Here is a 24,605-nt window from a genome sequence, read left to right on the forward strand (position 1 = left end):
CTCAGACATCAGTCCATTCTCTTTCTTCAGGGGTCAACGGCCTAGATGCCGAGGTCTCCTTTCGGCCAGAGGTGCTGGCTTCTTCAGAATCTTCTGGAGGCGCGCTGGATAGGGGCACAACCCTTAATGGGGCTCTTCTTGGAATAGCGGCAGGCCCGATCCTAGAGTTAGGGTTCCGGCCGCTGAGAAAAGGCATCATCGCCAAAGGACGATTCCGCCTCGGAATTAACTGCGGCGCCCCCTTTTCCTCTTCCTCGGCACCAGTTTCGGATTCAATGGGCCTTTTACCCCGGGCACCGGCCATGTTTAATCGACGGAAATTCAAAAAAGCGAAAAGAGAGGGGAATTCAAAAAGCAAAGAAAGCTGAAGAAATATCAGAAAAAATTACCTTTACCAAGTGCGGAATTCGCCGATCTTTTGGTTCGGAGCAACGAATTTCACTTTAAAGCCTCGGAATTGTAAGGAATGAAGAAGAATGGAAGTTAGGTTTGCAAGGGTGTTTACGATTCTCAGGTGGTGTGTTTGCGAAATGAGTCAGAATATAGTGGTGAGGGTAACTTATATGTGCTCGTTGGAATCAGGAATTCCTAGAGTTTAAAACCGCCAAAAACCCCACTAATTCCTCCTAAATCCAACTGTTAAACACGTTGCCCAGTAAACTACCCACTAAACCTTCCATCTTCCCTAGTTATTCGCCCTAATGACAGTTAAAACGTCATTAATTACCTTAATTCCATATCCAAAATTTAATCATTTGCTTCCCTCCATCTAGCAAGTCCAAACCCGAACCGTCTTTCAGCGAATCGGGCCTGGGGGGCGAGTTGTTTGGGTCCAATTAATCCTCTATTGGATATGGTCCACAAATGATGCAATTTAAAGCCCAAAGGCAAGGTTCAACTCTCCAGCCCAATGCCAAGTTAGTCAACGGTCCGAGTCAAGTGGCAAGCCCACTTGACTCAAAGGGCCCAAGTCCCCTGATTGATCAAAGGTATAAAAATCCAAACTTATTTCATTTTACATTCATTCACAATCAGCCTCAAGCACCCAAAATCTCTTGCATAGCTTATTCTCTCTCTTTTAAACAATGTACTGACTTCGGCATCGGAGGGGCCTTCCTGGGCACAACCCCCGAGGTCAGTTTTATGTGTGTTTGCTGTGCAGGAAGCCCTCGTCCCAGCTGTCACCTGGATCGAGACTAGTCTTCCCCTTTCAAAAGGACCCTCCGAAGGTCCCATTGTTTTTTTTACCGAAACAAATTATAATGACTTTATGAAGGTAATACAATGAAAACACGCTGAAGAGGACACTACTATATCTCAAGTAAGACATTATGGAACCAACATGATTCTGCAAAATGATTTGCTACACCATGGTACTCTATATGTGCACTCGACCAGAATAATTGATAAAAATGTTCTTGTGACTGAATGTTCTTGTCCCTTTATTTATCTTATTTCCACTTATTATGGATAGTAAGTTCAAATTAGTTTAAATAAGAGTTGAAATATTTATCATAAGTTTAATTTAGGAAAAATGATTCCATATAAGTTTAAATTGCAACTTTTAAAATATAAATATAATTAAGATAATTCGTAATTCCACATAAGTTTAATTTTTATCATCAATTATGTCTAATGAAAAAGGTTGATCATCTTTAAATTAGGATAGTTATATACAATTTTCTATTTATTCATAGTAAACAAATGGTCCATACTATATTTGCTTATAAGCTGAACTGTATTTAATTTTTTGTAGACAAAAGGTATATGAGTAATAATACTCTCATTCGTCCTTTTATTAAGAGCATATTTGGGTTTTTTTCACATGAATTAAGAAAGTTGTACATTTCTTAAAACTAATAATTGAAAGTATAACTATACATGTGGGGTTAGAGAGACAAAAAAAAAGTGAATGTGAATTATTGATGAGAGGGAGAGAGAAAGTATTGGGAGTTGATGTCAAAATTACAAAAAAGAAAAAAGAAGACATGCCATCGAAAAGAAAATAATATTATCAAAAAGTACAACCTTCAAATATCAATACTTATAATTCTGATTACCCAAAATAGAATATAGGCTCTTAATAGAAGGATGGAGAAAATATGACCTTAATTGACCTTCACGAAGGGTCACTACTTCAGTTGTTTGTGCTCTGTACTTCATATGAAGTACAAGTATTATTTTTATTTAAAGTCAACTGTCTGTATTGAGTATTTCAAAAGTATTTTGATCGAATCAATTTGTTTGCTATTAGTGTAAATTAATGAGCATATTAAAATATAGGAGTGAAAAAGCCGTTGAGATAATCCTACGGAGTACATAAATCAGTTAAGTTTTACCCATTTTGACATCTGAAAAGCCGTTTTCCAACCATATATTTTTTTCATTTTGTTGATTGATTAACTACAAATAAATCCCATGTTATTAAAAATATGGCCAATTACCAAATAAGGTTGTGCGTTTCTACTTGAAAATATGCCCATACAATACAAGTATACAACCGATACAAGTTGAGTGTGTACAACGACCACTTCCAAGTTCCAACAAAATAAAAAATAAATACAACAGAATTCCTCAATACAGAGTAAGAGTTAAAACACACACTAGTATACTACCATGGTAGGATAGGGATTTCCATCAACAACTCACCATTTCTAGCCACTTTTTCAAACAATTGAGAAAGGCTTACTTCGTACAAAAAGTCAAGTTTGCAACTTTATTGTCGAGGCACTCAAGCCCCAATACCACTACATAGTACATGTCTTCAGTCTTTCTGGACAGAAGTTCATGTCTTCAGCCTTCCATCTATGTTCATCTTTGGGCCGCCAACAACCATCACAAGTTTACAAGACTAATATATACTATAACTGAATGATAACCTTCAAAAATACAGAGTAATAACTTAACCAGCCTGCAGGCCTTGCACTGTGAATCTTACAACTTTGAAAAACTGGAAAATTTATAATTAGAGGACCTGCCAAAGATGAATGCCTTATACTCACATTTGAGTTCCCAAATACAATTATACCCAATCAGGACCTAAAGATAGTTTTCAGAGTACAACTATGATCCACAATCTAGAGTAATCCGTAGTTCGTACCATGGATAGAATGCACACAAGTTTTCTTCAGTTTAAGCACAACTAGGATCATTATATAGAACACTAATATTAAGCCATCGAAGATAACATCTATTTACGTTTCAAACCCCCTGTAGAGTATATAAATGGATAAATTTACTCTACAGTAACCCTAATCAGGTTATAACTGTGGCACCACCAAAATGCTTAAAAATGACCTATATTAAAGTATTAAACAAAGGAATTGAGTCTAAGAGACATGCCTAAATAATTCCATATTGACATTTAATTTGATACCCAAATTAATGAGCCCTCATTACAACACATGGGGGCTTTCTGCAAGATCACTCCAACTGTAAGTTTATTCCAATGACCAAAGTATTAGTTCAGCATCTAATACAGTACTTCATAACAATACTCTCCAGAATAATGACTTAATACTAGCACAAGCAATATGAATCAAAGTTGGACATGATAAATAAACTAGGCTCTATGACACAACTCAATTATCAACAGAGCATATAGAGCATTTTTCAATCATAAATATCTAAAAAATCAAATCTAGGTACAATCCACATAAAATACACCCAGTTGAATCGAAAGGAACTGAGGAGGGTAACTTAAGATGTGGTTCTCCAACAATGCCAACAAGGTGATAATGAAAATCCAGCATAGTGCATGGGAAACAGATATTAAAAACCAGCATTACTAAACATACTATGACTTTCTAGAGGATAATGCAAATCTCCAACAGCAGTCTTCTTCAAGGATGCAACCCACCATGAAGAAGGGTAAACAGAGATCAAGTTGAAAGAGGAACATCATAAAGCTCCCTAAGCAGGATCAATCTTGTTAGATTTATGAAAGATTGATATTTATTCCCTCTATGTTTATTACTTGAACTGAATATTACAACACTTAAAACATGGCCATCTTACTGGTTTTCAGCAAGAAACATTTGTAACAAGCAGTAATAGACCTATAATTCAAGTTTAAGCTTTTGGACACTATGACATGGATGTAAAGCTAGAAAACAGCTAAAGATTAGATGAGATCTGGAACAATTGGTGAGATTGGAAGAGAAAGAAGATGAATTGAGAGCAGATGGCGTATACCACATTACAATTAGAGTTGTCCAAGGCTTCACAACCTAAAGCTTATTAAACTGAGTACAAGTCATACGAAACGCAATCAACATATTGTTCAGGCATTAAAAATAACAATACATAGATCTTGCTACAAGATTTGAGTGTCTTTAGAAAAGTAAGGATGCTCAAACTATACATAAGATTAATCCATGATGTCAAACAAAGAAACAAGATTAATTAACATACATACATTATTCACCCGAATCATACACCCAGGAATTCGTGTATATCACCATCACTCAATGTAATATGTAAGGACAATTACAATATACAAAGCATGTTGATACACAAATATTGCATTTCTGCCATTGCTCCAATCATTTGCTACAATTTTACAAAGAAAAACTTTCTAATCGAGGCAAAATATACAAAAAACCATACCACACATAAATCAACATATGTCTAACTATGATTCTATAAGTACAATGTACAAAAAAAGGGAATGCAACTTACTACAACTGTTTAATAAGCTGCAATCTCATCCGAAGCAACCGAACATTGAATTCGCCATCGCTAACCTTCAGCATATCCCTAAGCGGCATTGAAAACCCATGCTCCACCAACAATCGATGCCGCGGCTTTATCTTCCCTTCCAAACTAAACGAAAAATACTGCGGAAACTGCTTAATTTCCTTCAAATCCCTCTTCATTTCCTTCACAAAGTACTCAACTTTCGGCTTAAAATTATTCTCAATACTATAAGTTAGCAGCCCAGGTGACCTGAGTACCATATTAACCACCTCAAATTCCAAAAACCCTAAACTTTCCAAAAACTCCATTTTAGGAATTAGGGTATTTTCAACACTGGAAACCAACAAAACAGAGGTATGACAATCGATTTTATCCTCACCCACAAAGCCTAATTTCCGCAAAAACAAAAAAGTGGGACGCAATTGAAGATCAACACTAGAAACGAGCAATCTAGGGCAACGGATAATGGCTTTGCTGACGTCAGGAAAGGGTAATTGAAGCTCATTAATGAGAAAATCGAAAATTGGGTAAAGATTGAGGTGGGGATCGAAGGTGAGGAGTTGAGGGTACATGTCAAGAATCCGGCCAAGTGAATAACGAGGAATTCCGAAAGAAAGGAGACAATTTTCGACGGATTTTAGGGTTTCAAGAGAGGAAGAACGAAATTGGGGGTTTTGGCGGAGGGCTTTGAGGGAATTGACGTTTAGGGATTCGAGGTAGATGAGTTTCCGGCGGAATTGGAGGCCGGTATCGGCGGTGGGGGCGGAGGAGAGAGAATATGCAGGGGTTTGCGAGGGTTTAGGGGGAGGTGAGAGAGGGATGAACAAGGGTGAAGGGTGGTGGGAAAGGGAGGTAATGGTGAGATGTGGTATCATCTTTGGAGTAGCATTGGGAGTGACTCGAGTGAGTGTCCGAGTGATAACACTACAAGTTGATGATGCTAAGATGCTTGAGTCAAGTCTTTAAGTGGTCTTCTTACCAACAAGGTGGTAAATACATTGATGCCGCTTAAGAAAAGTCTTGAATTTGACCTCATCATATAAAGAAATTTACTTTTGGGAGATTCACCAATCATTAGTCAGGTGTACGACACGGGTCGAATTCGAATGTAGTCGAAACTAAGTTTCGGTGAACCAGGTGGGCTTCCTAAACTGCTCTCCTCACCTGCAAGACATCAATCCTTATTCAATCAAATACTCCCTTTGTCCCAATATATAGTTCCTATTTGTATTTTTCATGGTATTTAAGAAATAAGAGGAGAAAGTGGATGAACTACATAAAAAAAGTGAAAAGTACAACTATAGACAAAAGTTACTGAGAAAAAAGTGAATGAAGTACATAAAAATAGGTGAAAAGTGCACTAGCCAAAAGTTAGTGAGAGAAAGTGGAATAAGTACAAGACAAGTGGAAAATTTAAGGATAATTTAAGAAGTACAATGAATAAAGTTAAAAAAAAATGAGGGTATAATGGTTTTTATATACTATCCAAAAATGAAAACAAGAACTATAGTTTGGGACAGAGGGAATAGTTAATTTTCCTATGAGTGTTTCAGCAACATGAAATGATTAGTATAGTTGGATGATACTCCAATTACCCTAATTCTCTCGACCCCTTTCGTGACCACATTAGCATTTATCGTTTTTAGTGTGCTTTTGAACCAATTCGGTACTTATATTGTATTTTTTGGGATCTAATTGTAGTTAGTAGTATTTTTGTGCATATATTTTTGTCTTATTTTTTAAAAGATTTATTAGTTTCTTTTTAGCCTATTTTGTACTCCGTATTTTATATTTGGTCATAGGCCTCCTTTCCAAAACTCTATCGCATACTTCGTATATCCAAATCTATTATCTCTCTAATAATTGGATTAATTAATCAGGTATAAATTTACATACATTCGAACCTTCCCAATTTAAGAAGAATAAATAATGGAATTCATGTTAGGTGCATTGATTGTTTACAAAGTTGGAAGTGATAGTATTCGAATTCACTTTTTTACTTGTTGAACAGCCATCTAATCTAATCAACAATCACAAAATACTTTACGAAATAATAGAGAGAAGCCGTGAGATGCTATACACATCTTCGAAGAATCCAGCAGTAGCACAAGTTCTATGCATAACAAATTCTTACCAACTTAAACCTTTACCATTCATAATTTTCTTTTTAAAGGGGCCTAGATGATTATTGCTTTTAGCTTGTGAAGTTGCAACTTGTAATAAGAATCCTTCACCGTTCACTTTGTTTGAGAGACTATTTTCGTTACAAGTGTGTGAATGTTATGTCCTACATTAAAAGATAAAAGTAAAGAACTTTCACTTTATAATCCTAGTGGGTTACTCTTTCTATTACCAACTGGATTTAAGTAGCATGAAAGACGAGTAATAACATTATCCATTACCATTCATATTGATGAAATTGACAATATAATATCCAATTGGTTAATCAATATACAACTTGTATGTCATTATCATCTGCCAAATTAATTGTTTTTCCTAAAATAAAAAACTGTTTTTATGTAAGTACACTTATAATCCCGTGACAATTTCTCAGATCATAATAGCTCTCTACAATGGTAGGTTTCAAATGTTTAGTATAAAATCACTTTTCAAAGCTTATAATCGGCCGCATCTTTCGCTCCTATTATATTGGCAATTGGCATAATCAAACCAACTTGGTAGTACTTAATATAGTAAGTTTTAATGTAATATGACTTGGAACTTTGGAAGTGTTTAAGAGTTTATATTCCCTTGACAAACCTCAATTAAATTAACATGACAAATGGTGTAAATTATGTATCCATATTAAGAGATCATAACATATTAACACGTACATGTCAATTAAAACTAGTTTTTGGCCCGATCGATATCCTGGGCCATTATATAATATAAATTGAAAATGAGCTTTTATACATAGTAATAAAAATTATATGATGAAATATGAATATGGATTGTAGTTGGATCCAATCGTAGCAATTGGCTTTTCCCATCCAAATGCTGCGATTAGATTGATCCATGTTAACGCTCTTGAAAACCAGCATAATTTTTCTATAGCGTAAAGTAAAGGTAACTATGGTCTTCCAAGTGTAGGAAAATCTTAATCAATAATGGAGCACTCCTAAAAATCTCACTGGAGAAATTTAGAAAATATGTAAATGATACAAAAACCATCTAGAATGACTACCTGTCTTATCAACTACTTCGTATATATCAAGAATTACAACAATCAAGACAATATTGAAATTTTTTTCTTTGAGAATTGATGTGTTGATTGCAAAGTTGCCAAAAGAATATGGAATACAATGTAACTTTTAAATTTGGTCCATATATATGAATCTATGATTGATATCTTGCTACAGTTACGAATAACGTCTAATGGCCTATACAAAAAGGCCAAGAATGAAAATGTAGCATTGTAAAAAAAAAAAAAAAAAAAAAGAAAGAAAGAGAAAAAACCAAGAGTTTGTCCAAGCCATTGATAGTGGAATAGTGTTCATTTGAAGTAACAAAATCTAGTACATGTGAAAATGTATAATTCGGAATCTTGATTAATTTAAAAATTATTGAAAACCACAAAAGATATATGACATGTAACTTAGTTATAGTGTGTATGCTTATCTTTGAGACATCACTTTCATCTTTTGTTACATGACATGATTATTACTAGCTAGTATTGGTTCTGTGCTTTCAGTTGAAGATGAACCTAATTCTTGATTCTTCACATTTCTAGGCAAAGATCTTTCACTACTACTCCGTATTAAAGGGTAATTTGGGGAAGTAAAAAGTTCAATATTTCAAAATTAAGATAGAAACCATAAGATGGTTAAATCTGTAATATTTTAAAGAGACGTATACTCTATAAGTCATGACTCGTGGGATGGACAATTGTGACCCTATATTATTATTCCACAATATCTGTGGAGATGTCATGACCTCTAGTATATAGTTTGATCTGAACAATTTGACTAAAAATTGTGTAAGTTGATGAGTATGAGTGTGCTAGATTTGTTCGATTATTCTCATCCAGCCTTATCTCGTGCTGGCCACACTCCTTTGTAACCACACGACAAAATATCCCTATTAAGCATATAATTCTGACGTCAAGTCTATACAAGAGTTTCCTAGGAAACTCTCTTCTAAAACCAAGAATATTGCTATAATTACAATGAAATCTTACACCAACTAATCTAAAAATTATCTATAAGTTGATATAATCGTCAAAGATCAATATATTCACATAAAGATATTATATTTTAGGACAGACAGAAGGAACATTATTCATGTTTGCTTAGTCTTAGCTTGCTGATTCAAGAACTTGATAACTTTATAAAGTGAGAAAGGTAGGTATTCCTTGGTGATCTTACCTTCCTTAGCTGCATTAGTGGGTAGATTGATCGACGAAGAGGAAAAAGCCGAACCATTAATGATTGAGCACTTTGGACGTGCCTAATTTGTCATCCTAATTCTGTTAAGGTATGTATGAACTGTTTACATACTTCATTTACCTTCAGGGAATTTCTGACATGCTCTGAAGTTTGATATATGTACTACTGTATTATATATTAGCAGTAGTTTTAAGTAGTGTTGTATTATTTATTCAAAAAAAAAAAAAGTGTTGTAATTGAAGTGTTTTTTGTTTCTTCAGTGAATTGTGTACTGTTGAGAGGAAAAATGATACATCAAATGGGAGAGGAGAAAGATGATAGAGAGATCGAGAGGGTAGAGGAGATTGAAGGTGGATTATCAGATGAGGCGGTAACACTGACAAGACTGCAACCATGGAATAAGCAGATTACAGTGAGAGGAGTAGTGACAAGTGCAATCATTGGGGCGATTTATAGCATCATTGCAATGAAGCTCAACCTTACTACTGGTCTTAGTCCCAATCTCAATGTCTCTGCTGCTCTTCTGGCCTTTGTTTTCGTTAGGTCTTGGAACAAAGTCCTTAAGAAACTCGGGTTTTCTCCTGTCCCCTTCACTAAGCAGGAAAATACCATGATTCAGACTTGTGCAGTTGCTTGCTATAGCATAGCCATTGGAGGTTCAGAAACCCCCACTTTCTGTCTCTCTCTTTTAGGTGTTTATTGCTGTAACTCGAATTCAGATATATGATCATTCTGTTGTGTTTTCCCCCTTACTTTGCTGAACAGGTGGATTTGGGTCTTACCTTTTGGGATTGAACAAGAAGACCTATGAGCTAGCTGGAGTTAACATGGAAGGGAATTCTCCAGAAAGTTACAAGGAACTAAAAGTTGGCTGGATGACAGCTTATCTTTTCCTCGTCTGTTTCGTTGGTCTCTTTGTGTTGATCCCCCTAAGGAAGGTAAGAAAAAGGTTCATTTGTTTTGGTGCTTCCATAGAAATTGTTAGCTTTATATATTGTATTATTTGTATATGACAACATGTGCTTATGAAAGCTAAACTTCGTATCTGCAGATACTTATAATCGATTACAATTTGGTATTTCCAAGTGGTATGGCAACTGCTGTGCTCATCAATGGATTCCATACAAGAGGAGATAAAATGGCAAAGTATGCACATAACTCATAACTCAAGCGGCAAGTTGCTTTATGCTTTAATAATCTTAGCAGTTGTCCTTTCTGTAGTCTAGTGGAATCGCAGAAGTAGATTGAGTTGTGCTTGATTGCTAAGGGAAAATACTAACAGGATAGGTTCTAATTTGGTTCAGGAAACAGGTACGCGGATTCTTTAAGTACTTTTCGCTGAGCTTCTTTTGGGGGTTTTTCCAATGGTTTTACACTGCTAAAGAGAACTGTGGGTTCATTCAATTCCCTACCTTCGGACTGAAAGCTTGGAAGCAAACGTAACCTTCTTGCTTCATCTCTTTCAGCTCAATTACCATATACTAGGATACTACTAGAAAATAAGTTGATTATGTTGCAATTTTGTGCAGATTTTACTTTGATTTTAGCATGACTTATGTGGGAACGGGGATGATTTGTTCTCATCTTGTTAGTTTGTCTTTGCTCTTTGGAGCCATTCTCTCGTGGGGACTGATGTGGCCTCTCATTAACAAGCAAAAGGGAGATTGGTTCCCTGAAAGCGTATCAGAAGAAAGCATGCAGAGTTTGAATGGCTACAAGGTTATTAAGCTCTCATTTCTCACCGGAACATCTTAATCACTTGCTCAACCAAAACACCAATATTTCCATCTTAGTGTACCTTACTCTTCAAAGAACATGTTTTTGACAGGTCTTTATTTCCATCGCTCTCATATTTGGAGACGGCCTCTATAATTTCTTCAAAGTGATGCTTATCATCCTTGTAAATGTTCGCAGTAGAATGAAACAGAAGGCAATCCTGAATGCAGGAAACTTTTCTGCTTTACTATTGTAAATTACAGACAAGTCCTTATAATACATCATCGGATTGAAATGAAAGTGCATTGTTTTTTTATTTATTTCAGAAACAATTGGTCAATGCAAAGCTCCTAGCATTGAAAGGCAGAACGAGGTGTTTATCAGGGAAAGCATACCAATGTGGGTAGCAGGCAGTGGCTACCTCTTCTTCTCCACTATAACTGTGATTGCCCTCCCAATGTTGTTCCCTGAAATAAAATGGTATTATGTTATCGTAGCCTACATTCTTGCACCAGCTTTGGCCTTCTGCAATGCCTATGGAGCTGGACTAACAGACATGAACATGGCATACAACTACGGCAAAGTGGCCCTCTTTGTGTTAGCTAGCTTAGCAGGGAAAAAATATGGTGTGGTGGCAGGACTAGTAGGCGCAGGGGTCATCAAATCAATGGGTCTAGTTTCTTGTACATTGATGCAGGACATTAAGACAGGCCATCTGACCTTATCATCACCGCGATCAATGCTTATCAGTCAAGCCATTGGGACAGTCATTGGATGTATTGTCACCCCTCCTAGTTTCTTTCTGTTTTACAAAGCATTTGATGTGGGAAATCCCAACGGCGAATATAAAGCTCCTTATGCTTTGATATATAGGAACATGGCAATTTTAGGGGTTGAAGGCTTCTCTGCTTTACCACAGCATTGTTTGCAGCTTTGCTGTGGTTTCTTCGCGTTTGCAATATTTGCTGACTTAATTAGAGATCTATGTCCTACAAAGATTGGAAGATGGATGCCACTTCCTATGGTTATGGCAGTGCCATTTCTAGTAGGTGGATACTTTGCCATTGACATGTGTGTAGGGAGCTTAGTGGTGTATGTGTGGCATAGGATTAATTCAAAGCAGGCCGATCTGATGGTTCCGGCTGTGGCTTCTGGCTTGATCTGTGGTGAAGGTCTCTGGTCTCTTCCTGCTTCATTTCTTGCTTTGGCCAATGTTAATCCTCCAATTTGCATGACATTTTTGTCTTCCAAGAAATAGAACATTCTGTACTAGGTACACCGTACACACAGTTTTTTGTTTTTGCTTTTTTTAACACACACAATAATGTATACATTTTCTATTCAGAATTTTAGATGCAGCAGAAAATGCATTTCATCCCTAATTCAGTAATTTTCTAGACTTTTAAGTGTCTTATGCACATTGATGAATTCTTTATGCTAGGTTTAAACCCAACCTCTTCCCTCTCATAGTCTCGTATGTTTAAATTAAACGGATTTATCTTTCATGATATTCAGGAAAAAAATAATTCCGTAGTAAACTATTCATCCCTTCATCCACATAGATTAAAGAGTAGTAAACTATTCTTCCCTTCGTCCATGGATTTTGATGTTGTTGGCAAAATTGGAGATGTTTGAGGATCTGAGAAATTTGGAGGTAGTGTTTGGAGGATTTTGATTTTCATTGGTTTGGGAATTTTTTCACAGAATTATACTATTGAATATATGTATGGATCTTCATAATCCATATTAAAATCTGACGTAAAATACAATATGAAAAGTTGTGTAATCATATCTATGTATGCATGAAGCCATTTATATAACCATTAGTGTTACATAAGGAAAGTACAAAACAAATCTGTCTATCTCCATGTGTAAGATGGTAGATAGTCAATGTATATCCCATGCATATCTCCTACTATCACTCTTGACACCCTTTGTAGTAATATTGACTACTCTATCAGTAACAATAGTGTACACATATAAAGTAAAATCTCCACAAAAATCTCAACAATCATATACATAGTACTTCATAGAGAGTGAGGTATAGATTAAGTGGTTAGAGCTCTCCTCCCGTTTCGAAGAGATCTTGGGATCGATTATCATCACCTACCCTCGTGGCTCTTTAAACACCAAAAAAAAAAAAAAAAAAAAACATAGTACTCCATACAAAAGTTTTATCCAATCATTAAAGATATTGTACGAATAAAAATAAACAAAATAAAAAATAAAAATAGCTGAGAAGATAAACTTAAAAAAATTAACCACATAAAATATTAAAAATGACCTATTAGAGATTTCCCAAAAAAAAAAAAACCAGTTATCTTGAGATTGAGTTTTTATCCGAATGCCTAATATCAATACTTATTTGGGTAAACAAATGACCCCATCAAAATAATTTAAACACTGAAAATAAAGATGAATTAGGTACCGTGCATATATTATTTTGATAAATATATCCGTATACACCATCTAATTCATTCCTTAAAGTGATGATTCAGTGTCACCCGAAAATAGCTTGGAGAGAAATATGTGCATAGCAGCAAGTTGCAGAATTATCAATCCCGCTAATACAGCACATAGTTAGAGTCAACTATAGAACAATACTGGACATGTGGGTTTGAATTTTGATTCTATCATATTTTTTTGAATTTTTTTTTCCCCAATTTTACAATTTTATAGAGTTGAGAAGTCACCAAATCTCACATCATAGTCCTTTTGTAACAAAGTTGTTATACATATACTCCATATTAGTAGGGGAGAATTTGTACAAAACAAAGTCCAATAACTCCCACTCTTTTATCACTCATATTTTCTGATCTGACCAAGATTCACTCAGAAAATATGGGGGATGAGAGGCCAGAAAGAGAGATACAGCGGTTGGAGGTGGAGGAGGATCAACAGGAGGAGTCCGAATTCGACTTGAGGAAGAAAATCCCACCATGGAATAAACAGATTACAATACGAGGTTTGGTTGCAAGTACAATCATAGGTGTTCTCTACTGCATCATTATAATGAGGATAAGCCTCACTACTGGTCTGAGTCCTAACCTGAATGTCTCTGTTGCTCTTCTCGCGTTCATTTTTATACAATCATGGACTAAGATCCTTCAGAAGACCTCATTTTTGTCTGTGCCTTTCACTAGACAGGAAAATACCATGATTCAGACGTGTGCTGTTGCCTGCTACAGCATATCCATTTCAGGTCTGAATATGCAATGCTGTCATTTTTGTTCTCAACAACAAAGTCACTTAGCTCATCGATTATTCTTTGTTCACCTTTTGATTGCTTTGCAGGTGGATACGGGGCATATCTGTTGGCACTAAACAAGAAAACATACGAGCTTGCCGGAGTAAACACACCAGCGAACCACCCAGGAAGTTACATGGAGCTAAAACTAGGTTGGGTGATTGGTTATAACTTGATTGTCTGTTTTGTTGGACTGTTTGTGTTGATCCCACTTCGGAAGGTAAATTAAATTTGCTTTCACACATAGTTACTTGACTAAATAGCGAGGCGAAAATGATCCCTTATCTAATGTTCAATCTTGATGTCTTGAAGATATTGATAGTTGACTACAAATTGCCCTTCCCAAGTGGCTTGGCAACTGCTGTTCTCATTAATGGATTTCATTCAAAGGGAGATAAACTGTCAAGGTATATTTACCACCTCCCTATGTTTTTAGCAAAATTAAAGGTGTTATTTCGGTTGAATAGTTAGGTGTTATTTTCGTTAAACTTAAAATAATAAATTCCTAAAAATGCTTTGAAAGTTTGAAGTAGCTCAATCACTTTCATGATTGATACATCAAACCGCCAAAAATAAAACAAGAAGAAAGTTCTTGTCAGTTGTCACAACTTGTATTTATTAGCTGGCACAAGAAGTACCAATGTACTTATGCTTATCTCAATAAACATGAGGCATAGCATAGGTAAGACAAAATGGTCAAGTGCTGACCCTCAATAAGGTGGGGAGGGGGAGGTAAATCTCGGTTATTAATTAAGAGTACAGACATAACCTCTATAAGCTGCAGAGGGGGGATCATAAGGGGACTGAACCTTAACGATTTAACCCTCCCTCCCGCAGAAGTAGAAGCCCTCCACATATAGTGATACCCTTATCTCCGGCAAGATCTCTTCATCTTGGCCAGATAATACTTATTGTCACTATGTATGCCTTAAACTAAACATAAAAAAGAATTCAATGTGGATGGACTTCAGAGTCCACCCCCTATGCATGATGTATCATCCCTCAGTGTACAAAGCATTGTCCCAGATTTCATTAGATTGTGAAACCTCTTGAGTATATTGGAGAGAATATTATTTGAATTGTTTTGAAGTCCTCTTCACCCATTGACACGCCCAATTATGAATACAGTAGAAGTTAAAGCTGTTCAAGGTTACAACTCTATTATACCAAGATTATGCTCATGAAGCAGGATCTATTAGTATAAATTTCACTGAACAAAGAAATCAATTCTATAGCTTAGACTGTATCAAAACTTTGCACGTTGTTCCCAGGAAGCAGGTGCGAGGATTCATGAAGTACTTTTCATTCAGTTTCCTCTGGGGTTTTTTCCAGTGGTTTTTCACTGGGAAAGCAGGGGACTGTGGATTCAGCCAGTTCCCGACTTTTGGCCTTCAAGCTTGGAAACAATCGTAATTTCTTTCTTCCCTCCTCGAACTAGAAATCCTATATTCACAAATCACAATACAACCACATTCCTGCTTGACTTGTCTAATTTACTTACTGCAGATTTTACTTCGACTTCAGCCTAACATATATTGGCACGGGAATGATTTGTTCTCATCTTGTTAATTTATCTTTGCTTCTGGGAGCCGTGATCTCATGGGGTATTATGTGGCCACTCATCAATAAACTCGAAGGAAACTGGTTCCCTGCAGATTTACCAGGTTACAGCATGCAGGGACTCAGTGGCTACAAGGTAACTTTCTCTGCCAAAGCTCCGCCCTAAAAACTAACAAACCTCAAACATCATACACCTTTTAAGCATATGAATCCTCAATTCCAAATGATTGTTTTCTCATATTTAGTAGGGAAAGCCCATTTGGGTAGTTTAACTAAGTTTTATTAGTTTCTAATTAAGAAAAAATCAAAAAATATTTAGTAGGGAAACATCATGATGTTCTAGACTATTCCATAACTGATCTCTAACAGGATAATTTCTGCAGGTATTCATTTCCATTGCCCTCATTTTTGGGGATGGGTTATATATCTTCCTCAAAGTAATTTATATTATCATAAAAAACATTCATGATAGAACGAAAAACCAGACCCCCAATACAGGTGAATTTTATCTTAAGAAGTTCACACTTCTTTAATACAAGTCCCTTAATTTTGTGGTATGAGTAGAAAATCATCTGTAACAATCTGTAAAAAAAACCCCCATTTTAATGCAAAGAAGTGTTTTTGTTGCAGATGATAATAATCAGAACACAAATCCTGATCTCCATAAACAAAATGAACTTTTTGTAAGGGAAAGGATTCCAATGTGGATTTCAGGCGCTGGATACATCCCCCTCTCCATCGTCTCCACCATCGTGATTCCTTTTATGTTTCCCCAGATTAAATGGTATTATGTCATTGTAGCATATATTCTCTCTCCAATTATATCTTTTGCCAATGCATATGGAGCTGGTTTAACTGATCAGAACATGGCATACAATTATGGGAAAGTAGCCATTTTCATCCTGGCTGCCCTTGCTGGGAAAGACAATGGATTGGTAGCAGGGCTTGTAGGCTGTGGTGTCATCAAGTCAGTTGCCTTTGTTTCTTGCACTCTAATGCAAGATTTCAAAACAGGCCACATGACCCTATCATCCCCTCGCTCAATGCTCATCAGCCAAGCGGTGGGCACCGCAATTGGATGCATTGCAGCTTCTCTAAGCTTCTTCTTGTTCTACCAAGCATTCGACGTGGGAAATCCTACTGGGGAATACAAAGCACCTTACGCCCTAATTTACAGGAACATGGCAATTTTGGGGGTCCAGGGATTCTCGGCACTTCCTCAACATTGTTTGCAGCTCTGCTACGGGTTTTTTGCAATAGCAGTAGGACTAAACCTGCTGCGAGACCTACTACCATCCAGGATTGGAAAATTGATGCCACTTCCAATGGTTATGGCAGTGCCATTTTTGGTGGGGGGATATTTTGCAATTGATATGTGTGTGGGAAGTTTGATAGTCTTCACATGGCAAAAACTTAACCCAAAGAAGGCTAACTTTATGATTCCAGTTGTTGCATCAGGTTTCATTAGTGGGGAAGGGATTTGGAGCCTCCCGGCTGCTCTTCTGGCTTTAGCCAAAGTTAAAGCTCCAATATGTATGAAATTTTTGGCTTCCTCAGCCTCCTAGATGAATTTGTAGACTTTTTAAAAAAATTATTTATACATATAGACATATAGTCTGTGACAACGGAGTTAATTATCTCCAAACATTAGATAATTCTGATTTCTACACTAATGTTATATCTGTTGAGTCTCAGCTCAGAATTTTAAGACATTTAATTTCACCAAAGCACATCGAAATTAATTAGGGGATGATACCATATAATAATAATAAAAAAAAAAAGTAACATATGCCACAACTCAAAAGTGAGCACCAAAAATTATTCCTTTATAAACTAGAAAATCAAATGAAAATTCTGCCTTCACAGGCTACACGAGAGACATATATTTGGCGAAATTCTAAGTGCCAATTGCTACACAAGTAAAATTGATTTCCTCCGGAAATTCATCATAATATACATTAATTTTGTGATCAAATAAAGCTATGCTACACAACCCAATAAAGGGGAAAATAAAGCATCCTGATAATACAATTGATACATTTAACATAAATTAATCATCCAGTGATTACACCAGCCAAAACATCACTCTTACCTCGAGCAAAAATTGTGTATACTAAACGAATTGCATCCAGCCAACCATCCAAAGATTCCCATGAGTCAGCTACCTAAGATGTCCAACAACAAAATATTAGTCAGTACCGTGTTATGATCATAGTTAAATACTTAAATGAGCAACTCCACTAGTGGAGAGGGAAAAAGAACTGAGAGAAGTATGGAAATTACAAATATAAAAGATGAAGAAGGTTGCTAACCAAGTAAACCGGTCCATGTACGGTGTCAATAGAGAGTCCAGCTCCGGGTGGCAAAGTAAGATCAGCACATGCTGACACTGAAACGATATCAGGAATGTCAACTTTGACAGCTTTATTTTTAGAATTTGCTGCATCTACAGGCTTGCCAGAAAGACTTTGTCGTGACGTCTTCGGTTCAGGTACAAGCTGCATTAGAAAATGATGTTTCAGTGAGATTTATTACTCTCAGCAAACAATAAGATGGCAGAATGGTTAAATCTCTCAACATATCTCCATAATCCCACTGCCTGGGGTGAAGTGCCGAAGAGTATATCATACATCTTCTCACATAATGACAAACATTCTCAGGGAACTACAATCAACTTTAAATATGTCTGTTTACAGCAAAAGAAAATCTTAGGAAATATTTAGAGACTAACGGGCATTCTGTTTCAGGAAATCCCAACGTCAAATGTAAACAAGTTTTATATAACAGGGAGTATTTGGTTATATAATGCTCTAAACACAATGTGAATGAGACATCAGATATATTCAAGCAGAAAGCATGGAACCTTTTTTTTTTTTTTTTTTTTATGAGCTACTAATTCAGCATTACTGCCTGTGCAATATCCAGAAGTGGCAAAGCAAATATTCACTTTACTTCACCCAACCAAGAGATATTGAAATTACCTGATAAAGGCCCTCATGGTTAAGGACAAATTGAGTCCGCTTCCAATCACTGTGGGGGGCAATTGGATTGCCTGGTGGAGGTGCTGTCAGATATCCCACTTTAAGATAGGGCAAAGGAAGCTGTAAAAAAGGAAAAAAGCAGCAGTAGGTTTAGATCATATTATGACAGAAGATTAAACACACACAGAAAAAAGTGAAGCTTGTGTTAATATCAGGGAGTAAAACAAACCGGTGAGTAGCTCATCAATTCGACTTATCCCTAAGACATATCTCAGATTCTCAGGTCATTAGCTTGAGCTCTCACACTCCTTTTTATCACTGCCAATCTTATGTTACTGCATAGAAATGCATTTTTATAGAATCTGTCTAAAACAACTCCCCTTCCTTGATACACTATATATCTAATAAAAGCAAGAAGTGAAAATAAATCTATCAACAAGCCATAACCCAATTGTCCCTTAAAGGTTGTCAATCTTTGGAAACAAAATTTTCAAGAAGCGTCTCTGCTTTTCCCTATTTGTTTCTCTTCACATCCATGAGAAATGCTCTGGAGATTTCCCTAAACATAGAGTATTTGGTAACTTGATTCAAATATAGGGAATATCTATTGAGGGGACCAAGTAGCATGGAAAGTGAATGCAATTTCAAGGAAATGGAGTATGAACTCTGACAACTCTCACAGTCAACTTAAATGGTGAATGTAACTCGAATCCCAAACACTTTCAATTATGTTTATGCAAAACAAAACATCTTACCATAGAACGAACAAGCCTCAGTGCACTGCGGTAAACCTACAAACAGGAGTGAAAAAACTGTAACAATTACAATTCACCAACGAACTATGCCAAAGAGTAAATAATTATAGTGTGATTGGTTGCAACAGGGATACATGCTAGCTTAGCATAGCAATTTTGCAAAATATATGTTTTTAACATTTCTCCATATACATAAAATATAATTTAGCATCCTGATTATACGATATACCAGGATGAAAAAGATGAAGTGCAAGAACCCAAAGATCCAACAGACAATAACATACTGAGAAATCCTGCTAAAGCAAATCTAGGAAGGATAAGGTATATGCAGCCATAACCCATCATAAAGAACAGGAAACTCTCAAGGTGATAAATCATGAGGACCCCTCAAGAAGGTGGAAAAAAGAACAAATAAAATTGCAGAGGGCTTACCGAGTAATTTGGCTTCAATGCATGAGCAGCTGCAATATAGACGGCACACTGACTATACAAATCATTAGGTGAAACATCGTTATGGCTGGCTGATCCTCCTATTCTTAGCAAGTCCTCGGCTAAACCATACTGCAAAATCATAAAATCATACATAACTTGCCCATTCATACAGTAGGCTCAATTACCGTGTTCCTTTTCTAGCAAAGAAATATTGAGATAATAATAAGAGAGATGAAAGCAGCATTAGACATGCAAAAATTGTTAAATCAAAAAAGATTTATCGAGGACAAACCAAAACAGTGCCAAGGTTGTAAATAGCCCTATGAAAGTCAAACTGCAATTGAATTGCTGCCCGGAACTGCATTAAGGTGTAAAACAGGGAATCAATATAGTGACAAAGATTAAGTAATATTCATAAATCACATAACTAATATCACTTGGCCATCTTGGGTTCATCCAAGCTGAATGTTTGCACCTTACTAATTGCTGTCTTAACAATATTATGTTTTTCCTTAGCAGGAACTATTGCACTGAGCTCCTGTATCACAAAACAAGAAATAGTAAATACCAAAGTCTGTGAGCATTATATTGCCCATACCTTTCTACAGTATAATAATATATACAATGTTCCTAAAGGCCACTCCATTATTTACTTCTCACTGCTCATATAGATGGATGAAATACATTACCTGCAATGCTAGTCCCCAGTTGTTAAGTGCCTGAAAAGGGAGAATGAAATTATCACACTGATGAGTGCCGATAATAAATCAAAGAAACCTAAAAACCAATGATTCAATGTTACACAGAGCAAAAGAAAAAATCGTACTTTTCTTTGCCAAATATAAACAAAAACAAAAAAATCAATTTACCTGGGGACTATTCCAATTCAACTGGACAGCTTTTCCATAGTACTCTGTGGCCTGAAAAGAAGACAATGAGGTCAACAGGTTACTAAATTATTCAATGATGCAAAGAAAAAGCCTCCACCACTGTGCTTCAGAGATTTATGACTGAGACGGCCTCTGGAAATAGTATGACACATTGATGGGCTAACAGACAATCACAAAAACACAAGAAGAATTTTCACATGAAAATATGACCAGAAATAAGCACTCCAGAGTCCAGATCTTTCCCAAAAATTAAGCGTTCGGACTTAATACTCAACTAGCTCAAGAGAGAAAAAGGATTTGGAAGTTGCAAAAAGGGAAATTTTGCCACGGTGTGTATATCCTCACGAAAACCACTTAAATATGTACAGAGAAAGAATATAAGGATGTTGCTGAAGGGTGGAATGCAGATTATGATACTAATAAATTGTATAGAGCAAATCTACAAATTTCTTAGTCCGCCAGTAACAGAGCTGAATTAATTATCCATAGCAGGTCAATCAGTGTATAGAGCTAGTGTTCAACTTAATTGTATCTTTAAAAATTGGGAGCTTAATGAAAGCCAAATGCCATGACAGGCCCGACCGCCAGGGTGTTTTTTATTTTTTATTTTTATTTTTTTAACCAGAGCCGATCAAGATTACATCAACCATGGCCAAAATATAGTATTAGAAAACAATAATAGATGCAGACTGCACTACAGATATTCACATACACAGATGACAAAGCAACTATAATAAAGATAAAAAGCTATTGCACCTGCTTCCACAAGTCTTCAGCCTCCTTTGTACGACCACGCATTCTTGCTCGATCAGAGATAGCAATGGCCCAATTATAGTATGCCTGCATGATATATTGATATCAGCATGGTAATATGTTGCTCTAAAATGGTTCTCAGATACCACGTCTCTACTTTATGGTTAGTATAGAAGCTGCATAGCACAAGCTAGTAAGCCACTACCAGAAGCAAAATTAGAGTGAAAGGAGACATAATACCACATTCTCACGAGTCCATCACCACCACCCCCAGTGCAAGCACGTTAAGTTTGAAAAGGTGGAATCAAAACCTAGTGACCTAGTAATCAACAGCTAAATATCACTTAATAGAACATGCAAACATACATCATGAAGGGTGGGACAAAGACGAGTAGCTTCCTCGTACTTTTTGCAAGCCTCCTCGAGCAATGCGTCTTTAGAAGGTGAGGCAGAATCAGGATCAACATTATCTGCACTTTCCTGAACACAAATTTCACAGAGCTCATCAGGAAAGTAACTCAGATCTAATGCATTCCACAATTGACCTAAAAGACAATATGCTTGCAGATTCAAATCCTGGTACCATAGTCTTTGACTCCTTGTTAGTCAAATATTATAAAGGGGAAACAAAGACAACTTAAGATATATAGTAACCCACTATCATGAATTGAAATGCTCAAAAAGAAAATAATGAAGCACAGTTGTAATTAGAAACCAAGAGAAGACAGAGTGATTTAAGGATCAAATTATAACCTGAAGTACCAAAGCCCAGTTGTAAAGGGCATCATAATCTCCTGAATTTTTCTCTATCGCACTAGCATACCTGCATTGTGGTCAGAATAAGATTACTACACCAAATTATAAAGGTGAGAAAAGGTTCAAATAGGCCCAAAACCTTTCTACATCACCACAGAAAATGTTTTTGCATGTATCAAGAGATAGAAATATATTCATCACATTAATAGTAGCTCTAAGTAATCTACAAGAAGAGCATAGCTTACCTCCTGGCAGCATAAGTAAGAATCTTTTGGCGAGATCGACCTTCCTCATCAACACCCGTTACATTATTGATAAGTTCCATAGCGGCATGGTTCTGGTACGAACTATCTTCGCTGATGAAAACAAATTTTTGAAATTCTCAGCTCCATAGCAATTAATACTTTGTATGCTGAATCATATAAAATGAGTGTGTAGCCACGATATGTCTATTAATCTAACTCACGCAAATACCTTTAGGGTTTAGGATTTATTTGTTTAACATTGTGTGCATGAAATAAGAAGGGGAGAGAAGACACGGGGCAAGATCAGTTTTGAAACAATGTTAATTGTAAGAAATTACTTCATTAGGTGACAGAAAAGAAACAACAAGGCAGTAAACCGGTAACTACAGGTCTTTCAATTGCCAATCTTAGGCCTAATATACAGTGCAAAATTGCAAATCTTAAAAGGTGCATCCTTCATGCCAAGCAAGGCATGGTAGTGGTAAGGTTTGTATCTCACAACCTCAAGGTTGTCGGATCCAACCCCACTAGAGGTTGGGGTGGGATTCCCTTACCCTCCCCCCCCCCCCACTCCCAAAGGGCCTAGCTCGCAAACCCGGGTTGGGTGAGGGCCCTTCTCCTTACCAACAAAAAAAAACAAAGGTGCATCCTTCATGGCGTGCTTTCCTAGTTAGCAATCAATACAGGAAAATAATCCCTTCTATTTTATAACCTTGCACGCAGAATTCTTTGCTACATGTAAAAAAAGCACCAAACGTTAAATTAATCCCCCATATCCGTTAAGCGGCAATTGATTGGAGGTCACTCCATAAGGCCCACTCCCATCACAAACGTCTGTGGCACACCGGCATTTTGTCTCCATTGATAGTTTTGGTACCCCTGGCACCAAAACAGTCAACCAAGCAATACACACACACACACCACCGTGAAAAGTTGGGCTCACTGTTGGACATGAGCACACTCCTTAATTGAAAATGAAAACTCATCTACTGCCCCTCAAAAATCCTTTGATCAAAAAATCCTCGAATAGGCAGAACACTTCATCCATCCTACAATAATATGCTACACCTGCCTTTCAAGGTCAAAAGCTGCTAACTTCGACCTTTAAATTCTCAAACGGACACTCTTACTACTTCATATTCATCTAAACATAAATCTTTTCTCAAAAAAAAAATCATCCACTTCACAAATAGGTGACACCAATGATAAAAGTTAACAAAGTTTGACCACGAAAGTTAATTGCAACCAATTATTTCAGAACCGAAGGGCATATATATCCTAAATTCTACTGCTATTACAATGCAGATGTCAGAGATATGATCAATAAGCTGAATTCTAAGATACCCTAGCAAGATTACAATTTCCAAATTAACTGATGAATAATCCAAAACTAAGACAAATTCCCAATATTCCCAGCAAATCAATTACAATTCCACTATTTGCGTCATAAGATTCATAATTACATTCCCAAACCATATAATATAATCGAAATTAAACAAGCATAACACTGACAAATCATAGAAAGAGAAAGAAGAAAACCTAAGAGGAGAGGCAGAATCAGCAGCAACAGGAGTAGAATTGTTAGAGGTTCCTTGATCTCCCTTCAAACCACTCAACAATTCTCTCATCGTGAAGGTTCGACTACCTTCATCCTTCTTCAATTCGGGTTGACCCGATGATTCGTCGTTTGATCCGGAAGGAAGAGACTCGGGTTCGGGCACCTCGTGTTTCGGATCCTTGTCGGAAGCAACAGGCTCAAGTATGGCTTCAACGGCGTCGTTTGATTGCTCAATGGTGTCGTTTGATTGCTCAATGGCGCCATTCTCCTGCGGATCTGTTGCAGGTTCTAATGCCGTGGGACGGTGTTCGGGGGATTCTTCGGAAGGTACCGCCATTGTTGAAAGCTTCGAGATTTGATGGAGTTTGGTGATTGATGGGGAAGAGAGAGAAAGATGGAAGGAGAAGAGAGGTAAGGATGAATTTTAAATATGGTGATGTGTTTGGTTTGTATCAGAATTTTACAAGGTGTAGGAAAAGGAATGAGATCTGGAGTAGACTGTTTTTTTGGCTTTTGCACTCACAAAACTAACATTGCAAGAATATGTGCTTAAAAAAAAAAATCTTAATGATGGATCTTAGTTAGAAGATGGACATGGCCAGGTAGCACCACTGCACTAAGGGGCGAGG

At 36.6% G+C, this 24,605-nt stretch overlaps 4 protein-coding genes across 5 annotated transcripts; 2 read left to right on the forward strand and 2 right to left on the reverse strand.

Moving 5' to 3' along the window:
• Window positions 1-4,369: 4,369 nt before the first annotated feature.
• LOC110732297 (transcription termination factor MTEF1, chloroplastic-like) lies at window positions 4,370-5,653 on the reverse strand. The gene has a single exon (XM_021912216.1). The coding sequence runs from the start codon at window positions 5,571-5,573 to the stop codon at window positions 4,680-4,682; it is 894 nt and encodes a 297-aa protein (XP_021767908.1). The 5' UTR covers window positions 5,574-5,653; the 3' UTR covers window positions 4,370-4,679.
• Window positions 5,654-8,771: 3,118 nt separating this feature from the next.
• Window positions 8,772-12,181, forward strand: LOC110732296 (metal-nicotianamine transporter YSL1-like). The gene is made up of 8 exons (XM_021912215.1): window positions 8,772-9,171; window positions 9,344-9,739; window positions 9,849-10,021; window positions 10,135-10,229; window positions 10,388-10,522; window positions 10,613-10,802; window positions 10,912-11,029; window positions 11,126-12,181. Exons 2-8 carry the CDS (start codon window positions 9,370-9,372, stop codon window positions 12,055-12,057), a joined length of 2,013 nt encoding a protein of 670 aa, XP_021767907.1. The 5' UTR covers window positions 8,772-9,171; window positions 9,344-9,369; the 3' UTR covers window positions 12,058-12,181.
• Window positions 12,182-12,518: 337 nt separating this feature from the next.
• On the forward strand, window positions 12,519-17,279 carry LOC110732298 (metal-nicotianamine transporter YSL1-like). Of its 2 annotated transcripts, XM_021912219.1 has the most exons (8): window positions 13,748-13,833; window positions 13,943-14,001; window positions 14,094-14,266; window positions 14,359-14,453; window positions 15,318-15,455; window positions 15,553-15,742; window positions 15,990-16,104; window positions 16,237-17,279. In XM_021912219.1, the coding sequence occupies exons 2-8, from the start codon at window positions 13,956-13,958 to the stop codon at window positions 17,169-17,171; spliced, it is 1,692 nt and encodes a 563-aa protein (XP_021767911.1). In that variant the 5' UTR covers window positions 13,748-13,833; window positions 13,943-13,955; the 3' UTR covers window positions 17,172-17,279. The 2 variants fall into 2 exon arrangements, with proteins under 2 accessions (XP_021767910.1, XP_021767911.1); XM_021912218.1 differs by having other exon boundaries at window positions 12,519-14,001.
• A 132-nt stretch (window positions 17,280-17,411) lies between these two features.
• On the reverse strand, window positions 17,412-24,516 carry LOC110732300 (protein HLB1-like). The gene is made up of 14 exons (XM_021912221.1): window positions 23,958-24,516; window positions 22,419-22,529; window positions 22,171-22,240; window positions 21,784-21,897; window positions 21,421-21,504; window positions 20,644-20,694; window positions 20,464-20,493; window positions 20,250-20,312; window positions 20,067-20,132; window positions 19,775-19,903; window positions 19,343-19,378; window positions 18,588-18,707; window positions 17,919-18,104; window positions 17,412-17,771 (listed from the first exon to the last, which is right to left on the reverse strand). The coding sequence occupies exons 1-14, from the start codon at window positions 24,311-24,313 to the stop codon at window positions 17,661-17,663; spliced, it is 1,527 nt and encodes a 508-aa protein (XP_021767913.1). The 5' UTR covers window positions 24,314-24,516; the 3' UTR covers window positions 17,412-17,660.
• Between the last annotated feature and the right edge of the window lie 89 nt (window positions 24,517-24,605).

Source organism: Chenopodium quinoa, unplaced genomic scaffold (assembly GCF_001683475.1).
Source record: "Chenopodium quinoa cultivar QQ74 unplaced genomic scaffold, ASM168347v1, whole genome shotgun sequence".
NCBI classification, from domain to species: Eukaryota; Viridiplantae; Streptophyta; class Magnoliopsida; order Caryophyllales; family Amaranthaceae; genus Chenopodium; species Chenopodium quinoa.

Excerpts from the sequence above, each read along its gene's own strand:
- LOC110732297 (XM_021912216.1), bottom strand. The coding sequence starts at position 5,573 with ATGATACCACATCTCACCATTACCTCCCTTTCCCACCACCCTTCACCC.
- LOC110732296 (XM_021912215.1), top strand. The coding sequence starts at position 9,370 with ATGATACATCAAATGGGAGAGGAGAAAGATGATAGAGAGATCGAGAGG. Across the intron at positions 10,230-10,387 it reads AGAGGAGATAAAATGGCAAA|GAAACAGGTACGCGGATTCT; the intron begins GTATGCACATAA and ends AATTTGGTTCAG. Across the intron at positions 11,030-11,125 it reads GAAGGCAATCCTGAATGCAG|AAACAATTGGTCAATGCAAA; the intron begins GAAACTTTTCTG and ends TATTTATTTCAG.
- LOC110732298 (XM_021912218.1), top strand. The coding sequence starts at position 13,641 with ATGGGGGATGAGAGGCCAGAAAGAGAGATACAGCGGTTGGAGGTGGAG. Across the intron at positions 14,454-15,317 it reads AAGGGAGATAAACTGTCAAG|GAAGCAGGTGCGAGGATTCA; the intron begins GTATATTTACCA and ends CGTTGTTCCCAG. Across the intron at positions 15,456-15,552 it reads CTTCAAGCTTGGAAACAATC|ATTTTACTTCGACTTCAGCC; the intron begins GTAATTTCTTTC and ends TACTTACTGCAG.
- LOC110732300 (XM_021912221.1), bottom strand. The coding sequence starts at position 24,313 with ATGGCGGTACCTTCCGAAGAATCCCCCGAACACCGTCCCACGGCATTA. Across the intron at positions 20,695-21,420 it reads CTGAAGACTTGTGGAAGCAG|GCCACAGAGTACTATGGAAA; the intron begins GTGCAATAGCTT and ends TCTTCTTTTCAG. Across the intron at positions 20,133-20,249 it reads TTAAGACAGCAATTAGTAAG|TTCCGGGCAGCAATTCAATT; the intron begins GTGCAAACATTC and ends ACCTTAATGCAG.